Source organism: Camelina sativa, chromosome 20 (genome assembly GCF_000633955.1).
Source record: "Camelina sativa cultivar DH55 chromosome 20, Cs, whole genome shotgun sequence".
NCBI classification, from domain to species: Eukaryota; Viridiplantae; Streptophyta; class Magnoliopsida; order Brassicales; family Brassicaceae; genus Camelina; species Camelina sativa.
The window spans coordinates 13,748,332-13,758,323 of record NC_025704.1 but is presented as its reverse complement, the minus strand read 5'-3'; the positions used below and the strand labels follow the sequence as shown (position 1 = coordinate 13,758,323).

Here is a 9,992-nt window from a genome sequence, read left to right as displayed (position 1 = left end):
TTTTTTTTTTTTTTTTGTGTGTGGTCATTATCTTGATTCTTTACATACTTTTTTTTTCTACCTTTTGTTTTTTTTTTTTGTGTGGTCATTATCTTGATTCTTTACATACTTTTTACCAATATCAAAATTTTAACCTCATTGTATAGGTAAAATATATAATTCTAAATGCATCAATTATTTAATCAACATTTAAAAAAGTGAAGTTTAAAGAATATACAAACATCTATTCTTTCAATTTTCAGCAAAAAATGGTTTGTCATAGATATTTTTTTAAAAATGTATATATTTAAAAACAATCTTTGGTTATGTTTCGAAAACCCACAAAACTTTATTTAAAAAAATAAACAAATTGAAAATACATTTATCCTTGCAGTTAACGCACGACTGCCGTCTTCTTCAGTTTTAAGGGTTTCTGTCTAACAAAGGTTCGATTTTTTCCCTTTTTACTGTGAGTAAATCAATCATGGAGAAACATTTTCCGAGTGAAAAGCTATCACTGAGAGAAGGTTGTGAAGTCGAAATCTCTTACAAAAACAATGGCACTGAAGGCGTTTGGTACAAAGCCATTATCGAAGCAAAACCGCTCAGTGAACTCTGTGTTCGGTTCCTTAAGGATGACTTCTCCACTCCCCTTAACGAACTCAGAGACAAAGTCTTGATTCGACCCATCCCGCCAAAAAATGTGCAAGCTTGCATCGATATCGAGATTGGCACCATCGTCGACGCTGATTACAAAGATGCTTGGTGGACTGGTTTTGTGGTCAAAGAGGTTGGTACAGACAAGTGTTTGGTGTTCTTTGATTCGCTATCTGAGATCATTAAGTTCGATAGAAAGCAGTTGAGACCTCATCTTGAGTGGGTCGATGAGAAGATATACTCATGGTGGATCATTGGATCAACACAAAATTCAGAGGTAATTTGAGTTTTTGAGGGTTGCTTGCTTCTCAATTTTGTATCTTTCTTGCTATTGTTACCGAAAGTTTTGTTTTTCTCTAATGTTAATGAAAGACTTTAACTTTATTGGTAGTTCTTGAGGCGGTTAGCTGAGGAGCCTATGTTTAGTCCTGGAACAATGGTGGAACTAAGGTCTAAGATAAATGAAGCTGATGAGGTCGTATGGGTTCCTGCAATGGTTATTAAAGAGTTTAGAGAGGATGATGATGGTGAGTTTAAGTATATTGTCAAGGATATGCCTTTGATCCGCAAGAGTTATGAGGGAAGACCAAACAAAACGGTCGATTTGCGTAGTCTTAGGCCTATACCACCTTTTGTTCGGGTTGAAGAGTATCAAGTGGATGATCTCATAGAGGTGTATCATGATGGTTATGGATGGCGTCAAGGACGGGTTACGGAAAGTCAAATACCAATGGTGGGAAGGCTCTGGTGTGGATTGCTTATGGAGGCTACAAAGAAGAAACTGGTGTTCAAAAAATCGGATCTTAGGCCTTTGAAGGTGTGGGAAGATGGTGTTTGGAAGGTATTTAACGTTTTTTATTCACTGGTTTCGGTCCAACACTAGATTATTGTCAATAGTGACTAATTCGTTGCAAGAATGGAAATAAGAAAACTGTCATTGTAGCTTTAGAACTTCTCAGCTCCTTTGACTACATTTCTTAGATGTGTAACAATGGTTTGCATTGGAAGTGTTTGTTTTGTTATCTTCTTGTTATGGTTTATGATCTGTGTTATATGTTGCAGACAAGGGAATTGTCTTTAACTCAGGGATCAGGAGATAAGATGGGTGATTCTGTGATGAATGGTAAGTTTGGTAACACTCTCCAAAATCAAAGCGAATTCTACAAACACATTTTCAGTTTCTATATCATGAAAAATTGATCTTATAATTTCCACTGTTTTCCAGCAAATGAATCTGATCCACATGTAACTCCACCTCCAGGCATGACGATAACACCGTTGAAACAAGTAAAGGCTGAAAACGATTCAACACGAGAGAATGTAAAGTGGAACTTTTCGCTTTTACATTATCATTTCTCAGTTTCTCGCTAGTTTGTTAGCGGGTGGCTTTATCATCTTAATCCTCTTGACAACTTCCGTGCAGGGAAATAACGAAGATATTAATCGAAAGAGGAAAAGAGAAGATAACCTTTGTTCTGTAGCAAAGGATACAACAATGGTTTTGCCCTTTGAGAAGAAGTCACCATTTTGGAAGATACTTGAATCAAATGGAGGTGTTTAAGAAAGTCCCACAAAGTCCTCATTTCAAACCGTTGGTGGAGACTAGAGAAGAATCCCGCGAAATGTTTGCGGTTGGTATGATGTTTACCTTTTGTGGTTTACTTGATGAAGTCAAACTTCTGCCACACAAGGAGACCATAAGCTCATTCATAAGGATCAGTAATTCCTTGGCCGAGTTAGAGAAACACGGGTTCAATGTAAAAGTAGCTCAGTCGAGAATCTACAAGTTGTTGACTCTTAGAGGTATTCAATCAAAGAAAGAGGACGAACTCAAAGGTGCCAAGAAAGTGACTGCAGAGAAAGAGAGTGCAAAGGTTGAGAACAAGCACAAGATTCTCGAGCTGCAAAGGCTGAATGAGGAGATGGACAAAGAGATAGCTGAGAGTATGTCATGTGAAGCAAAGATTGTCCAAGAGCTTGATGATATGAAGCTTGAGTTTCAGGCAACTGCATCTGCTCCGTGGTGATATGATAAAAAATTATATGAGCTTTTTAAGCTAGTCGCTCTATTCTGCACTTAGACTTATATGTAATTGAAAAGACTTCGTTGGCCCTTTTTGGATGATTAATGATGTTTAGTTTTAAGTTTTAACAAGTTAAAAATTAAATCAACCACTTTTCGTGTGGTTCAGCGGTTATGCTTAGGGATTTATCTCTGATATACTCATTTCTCTAGTAGAGACTCTACTGTAGAGTGGATGCAAAATTTTCTTCTATTTGTTTTCTCTTCTTTAGAGATGAATAATGAATTTTACACTTTCCACTCAAATGTGGTAAAATTTGAGATGAATCTATTTTTCATTTGCAAGAAAACTTTTATAAATTAATACTCAGTAAGTTAATAGTCACTATAAATTAATAATTTTTTCCAGTTCCAAATTGGGTTAGTAGTTTTTGAGATAGTAATCTATACTATTAAAAGGGAAGCATTTTTAATAAGTAACATATACTAAAAAATTATTACATGAAATGCCAAACATATATTAAATGGATTACGGTTAGCCAAAAAATCAGAGCCAAACAGGTATTAATTGATATTTTAGTGTAGATGAACTTAAAGAGAACAAATAAAAATTGTAGCCAAACAATATGATTGCACGATATTAAAGTGTATATTTCCTAAAGTTAAACAAATCTTCCCACAAATCTACCCACGTATTTAGCATGTCAACCTTTAATGTAACATATAACAATTCAAATTATATTGTTACGATTAGGAGATTACAATATTATAATATCTTTCCTTTAAAAAATTATTCCTTTAATAAAATATCATCTTTGACAATTTACACATAAATTTCGGATAATTACCATATTCTAAACGATTTCGAAATATTCTTATATATAAAATTTTAGCAACTTACCAATTATAATTATAGACGATATGATTAAATCTTAAATACTAGAAAATAATTTTTTAAACATGCCCTACAACTATAAATACAGTAGACGTAATGAAGGTGTAACTCATCTCGAATACTGCAAACCATCTAAAATTACAAATTTTTTCCAAAAAAAAACAAAAAAAATGGCTGCAAACAATGATTTGGAATATACAAGTGAAGATTGTACCCAGTTTGAGGCAATATACAACTTTCTTAGAAGAAACCTTGAAGATGATACTCGATGATGATGATGTGAGAATACATCATTTATGTGTAAGAAAACTAAGTTAAAAAAAACAGCATAATAGATGAAACAAATTTTATTTTAAATGTTTTTTGTTTTAATCTTCTATATGTCTGTTCACAACTTCTCAATTTTAGGATGGAGTGAAGAAAAAAATGTCAAAGAATTAGAGAGATTTGTGATTAAACTCGATTGGAAAATAATTGAGAAGAATTATGTTTCTGATTTGCAAGTTTCTCTTTGATTACAGATTTAAGAGGCAATGGCAGATGCATGCTATCATGATCATAGTTGGAACTTGGAAGCTATTTTCAATCAATTCTCTATGTTGAAAAGGATACCATCTACAGTGTACATATAACTATAAGGTTCACAAGGTTTACATGTAGGAGTTATATTTTCAAAAATTACTTTGTCTAAGTTTATTTAGTATTAATTCAAATCTATTCTGATTAGTTTTCAAATGAGAAGTTACGAGGATTAAATTACTAACCTCTTATTTCTATGGAATGGCAGGTGCTTGCATATGCTTCTCTTGCCTAGATCCATATTGCTTAGCTTTTTGTCTAACTTATTAACATGACAAAAAAGAAACTGATTTTGTCTTTCTTTCCAATGTAAGAGAGTATATTTGACGGCAAAAAAAAAGTGTATTAGAAAGGTCATTCAAATCATCTATTATCAGAATAGTTTTAACAAAATCGAGCATCACTTTAATATTATGCCTAGAACCCATAATCGGATTTGCAAGAAAAAGTTTATATTTAATTTTAATCATTTACTAGACTTGGTATTCTAGATCAATAATCGTAGAAAATAAGAGTTGTGATGGTGACAATGATATTCTGCGAAAACAATAAAAATTAAGATGTTGAAGTCACTGAGTCATTCAGTTTCTCATAGTTATAGTTTGAGAACAATTTACAGAAAACTTTTTTTTTTCTTTTTTTTTGTTGGACAAACAATTTACAGAAAACTAAACAATTAAAAACACACTTCGATTCAAAACTTTAATAACATACACAAAACAAGAGAATAATAAAATTGTAAGAACCTGATTAACGTTGATGACTGATGAGCCTTGCTTTGACTGATAGAGGAAGGATGAAGAACCGCATGCGTCTTTGACGGAAAAAAAAAAGTAAAGTTCTTGACAGAATTTTTTTTCCTTGGGCCGTTTAAAACCCAACAGTAATTTCAGTAATATAAATTACTGAAATGTTTAGAAGAATTGTTTTAAAAAAAAAACTCTAAATTATGCTTTTTTTCTTTTTCCAAACTCATTTTTATATTACCTATTTGGCACAAAATTAATTCAAAGCATGCATACTTACATCACTAATTAAGGTTGGACAACTAAAATTCGAAATAAAATTTTGGGAGAAAGAAAACAGGACGAGATTTATTTAATTTTCCAGTGAACCCGCAGCTTTTCAGGTTACTTGCGAGCTTACAATGATAAACCAAATAAGTAAATATAATCTATAAATTTTCAGGTATATATTATCTAATCTATAGTATTAAAATCTTATAATAATTTGTAATAGATATGAAATAATTTGTACCAAATGCCCAACTGATATACGTTCGGGTTATAAATGTTATACCAAATCTTTTAGTTATTTTTTAATCTGTTGGAATAAAATATAATATTTTAAATCAGTAAATTATTATTTAAACTATAGTTATGAATGAGAAAACATGATATATATGGGATGAGACGAATCTGAGATCTCGAAATAGATATACCACCTTTCTCTTTTTTTTTGTCGTTTACTTATAACAAAAACGAATTTAATTATTCTGTTTGTATAAACTGAACTAAAAACAAATCTATTACTAAACAGGTACAAGTTTGGATTATGAATGTTGATTCCTAAAAAATATGTTTACAAGTATTACCTCACATGTATATAATATAATGCATACAGGATAGTAAACTTAGTTTTTGAAATCAATTCCGCACGTATGTGCGGGTCCGAATCTAGAAGACTTACAACAACCATTAGCTTTGCCAAACGTAATTGTAATATGTATGAAGGACTAAGAAAAACTTTATGTTAAAATTGATCCAAAAATTTATCCCCGGAAACTAATTTACAACTATGCATACTATTTTTTTTTTTATTTTACAACTATGCATAATATTTGTAATACAATATTTTTACAAAAAAAACTCTCAACAAACCCACAAAACAAATTTGTAATTAACAACAATATAACAAATTCTTTTAGAAATAAAAAAAACTTATGAAAATATCCCCGCACGTACTGTGCGGGTCCGTATTTAGTTATTGTTAAAAAAGATAACAATTTTTTTTCAAAATCTTATGTAAATATATAGTCCCTTCAATACTATAAATTAATAACCATATAAAATTATCAATATATATATATATATATATGTAAAATTTTAGTAAAATATGACTCTTGTGTCGTTATTTAATCTTAAATTTTCATTAATATTTGTTAGTGTTGATTTCCAATAGTTTTATTGAAATTGATTCTAATGAAATATTTGTTTTAAAGATTAAATCTTATTTTTTTTTTAAAAATTACCAAATCAAGAAAATCTCTCTATATTCAATAATTATTAATTAACTGATAAATTAAATACTTTTATAAATTATTCACCATAAAAAAAACTTTAATAAATTAAAAGATTTTTACTGTGTGGATATGCTCTTATTAATTTTTTTCTAAAAAAATGTACTGTAATTTGGTTATATTTCTCAGAAGAAACAAAAAAAAAAAACAAAATTAACCGTACATTTGTGCTTTCCCACAGTTAAAAAGAATCGCGCCGCCTTCTTCCGTCGGTAATACTATAGCGGTGACTACCGATCGATTTGGATGAAATTAAGAGTCGCTTCTTCTTCTTCTTCTTCTTCTTCTTCTTCTTCTTCTATCTCTTTAGGGTTTTCGGGTTCTTCACTTTTAGGGTTTTTCAAGGATGGGGAGGTTCGCTATGGACGAGAGTCCTTCAATGGAGGTAGGTTGTGAATTCGAAGTCTGTTATAGAAAGGTACCCGAATCTAAGTATAGAAATCGAAATATCTTACAAGACGTTTGGTATAAAGCCATTGTAGTGGAAGAAGCGCCAGAGAAGTGTGTTCAGTTGCTTAAGGACGACTTCTCAACTCCTGTTTCGAGATTTTTGACAATTCCCTCAGTCATATACCGACCGGTTCCTCCCAGAGTAGAGCCAGATTGCTACTTTCGCATAGGCACCATCGTCGAGGCTGATTTTAAAGATTCGTGGGTGACTGGTTTTTTAGTCAAAAACATTGATGATGCCAATTTCTTGGTCTGCTTTGTTTGACCACCTGGTGTCATTCAGTTTAAGGTTAAGCATTTGAGGCTCCATCTTGACTGGAGAGACCAAGGTTGGAACATACAACCAAAACTTAATGAAGTGGTAATAATTCGAATTTTGTTCTGTAGTAATTTGCTTCTTTATTTTTTGTTGATTCCCCTACCACTCTATGTTTTGTCTTTTCTTCTAATGTTTTGGTTCGTGTGAATATAACTCAACTTTACTGTCAGTTCTTGAGGCGGTTGGCTGAGAAGCCTATGTTTAGTCCTGGAACAGTGGTGGAAGTTAGCTCTGTTGTAGATGATGCGGAAGTCGTTTGGGTTCCTGCAATGGTTATTCAAGAGTTTAAAGACCATGCTGATAATGATGATGATGCTGATAAGGATGATGATGATGATGATGAGTATAGGTATATAGTCAGGGTCTGTGATAAGTCCTCGAGCTACAATAGTAACAAGGCAAAACTCAACAAAACTGTTGATTTCCATAGTCTTAGGCCTACACCGCCTTCTATTTCGGTTGATGAGTATCAGCCAGAGGAGTACGTAGAGGTGTTTCTTTATGGTTTGGGATGGCGTCAAGGACGAGTGATTGAAACTCTCCGTTATAAATGGTATACAGTGCTTTTAGAGGCGACAAATAAGGAGTTTCCATTCAAACACTCGGATCTTAGGCCTTTAAAGTTTTGGGAAGATGGCCTTTGGAAGGTATTATTGTAGCATTTTCTTTGTCAATAATGACTAATCTGTGTGAATTGTATGCAAGAATCTTGAAAATATGAAACTGCCATTTTCAGCTTTAGCACAAACTTAGCTCTTTTGAAACTGCCATTTCTTTTGATGTGTAATGATGGTTTACATTTAAAAGTCTTTGTATTGTTATTATCATCCTGTTGTTGCTTCTGAATCTGTGTTAAATGTTGCAGGCAAGGGAATCGTCGTCAACTCAGAGTCAGGGATCAGGAGATGAGACTGAGGGTTCTGTGACGAATGGTAAGTTGGTAACACTCTCCAAAATCTAATGGGTTCTCCAAATACATTTTCAGTTACTGTATCATGAAAATTTGATCTGTCACCGTTTTCCAGCAAATGAATCTGATCCACCTTTAACTCCACCTCCGGGCATAACTACACCACAGTTGATACAAGTAGAAGCTGAAACTCAAAGAAAGGTACTCCCCGAGAAGACACTTCCAAGGAATCAGAATGGCTCGGGAGACGAGTCATCTCAAGAGAATGTAATGTTAACCCTTCACTTAAAGATTCTAATTCTCACTTTATCTGTAGTTTGTTAGCTTGTGGCACTTATTATCCTAATCCTCTTTACTGTTATTTATCTATTGACTGATATTTCACATTTGGGATGATCAACTTCCACAGTTGATACAAGTAGAAGCTAAAACTCAAAGAAAGGAACTCCCCAAGAAGACACTTCCTAGGAATCAGAATGGCTCGGGAGACGATTCAACACAAGAAAATGTAAAGTTAATTCTTAGCTTTAACTTTACAATTCTCACTTTCTCTGTAGTTTGTTAGCTGGTGTCACTTATTATCCTAATCCTCTTTACTGTTATTTATCTACTGACTGATATTTCACATTTGGGATGATCAACTTCCGTGCAGGGAAATAGCGAAGATATTAGTCGAAAGAGGAAAAGAGAAGATAACCTTTGTTTTGTTGCTAGTGCTGAGGAAGACAAAGCAAAGGATACAACAATGGTTTTACCCTTTGAGAAGAAGTTACCGATTTGGAAGACACTTGAATCAATGGAGATATTTAAAACAGTCCCACAAAATCCTCATTTCATCCCGTTGGTGGAGACTAGAGAAGATTCCCGTGAAATGTCTGCGGTTGGTATGATGCTTACCTTTTCTGGTTTACTTGAGGAAGTCAAAGCTCTGCAACACGACGATCCCATGTGCTCATTACTAAGCCTCAGTGATTCCTTTTCCAAGTTAGAGAAACACGGGTTCAATGTAAAAGCACCTCAGTTACGGATCAGTAGGCTGTTGTCTCTCAGAGATAGGCAATCAGAGAACACAGATGAACTCAAAAATGCCGAGAAAGTAGCTGCAGAGAAAGAGTGCCTAAAGGCTGAGAACGAGCGCAAGATTCTGGAGCTGCAGAGGCTGAATGAAGAAACGGAGAAAGTGATAGCTCAGAGTAAGTCATTAGCAGCAAAGCTTGTCCAAGAGCTTGATGATGGGAAGCTTGAGTTTCAGACAACTGCATCGGCTCCATGGTAAAAAAAAGTGATATGACCTCTAAGCTAATTATTCTCTAGTGTGTAAATGAAAACTTAGATTTCTGTAATTGAAAAGACTAGGTTGGCCCTTTTGTACGGATGGTGAATGATGTTTAGTTTTAAGTTTTAACTAGTTAACTAGGACCCCTGTCGCGGGGGAATATTTAGGGATAGATTTTTCTTTTAGTTTTTCTGTTTGTTTCAAGTAGAACAATATATTTAATACTTTATACAGTTTTTGTTGAACAAAAGAGAGTGATTTATGGAGTTAACACTTTTGATTCCCTTCTATCTTTTTGTCTTTCATGGCGTGTTTGGAAGGCTAGAAATAATCTGGTTTTTAATAATTTCCGCGAAAGTGCAATCAAAACAGCTTTAATGGCGCCACAAAGGAATTGATTAGTACTTTAAAACCTTCGGAGCCAATACTGAATGTCCCCAACAGCATGAACATTGTCACTTGGTCGCCCACAATACATCGACTCTAAAGTGTAATTTCGATGTAAGTTATGACAATCATACTCAACAAGCAACATGTGGTTGGATTTTTAAAAACCATCGAGGTGACTCTCTGGTGTGGAGTGCGTCTAGACTAAACTATTCAGA

The 9,992-nt window shown here is 33.5% G+C and overlaps 1 protein-coding gene and 1 pseudogene across 1 annotated transcript; both read left to right on the top strand.

The window, feature by feature from the left end:
* LOC104770738 lies at window positions 330-2,788 on the top strand (annotated as a pseudogene).
* LOC104770737 (DUF724 domain-containing protein 8-like) lies at window positions 6,616-9,675 on the top strand. The gene is given in 6 exon segments (XM_019241680.1): window positions 6,616-7,243; window positions 7,372-7,848; window positions 8,067-8,133; window positions 8,227-8,378; window positions 8,521-8,619; window positions 8,764-9,675. Coding segments are annotated over 6 exon segments (1,884 nt in total). The 5' UTR covers window positions 6,616-6,778; the 3' UTR covers window positions 9,388-9,675.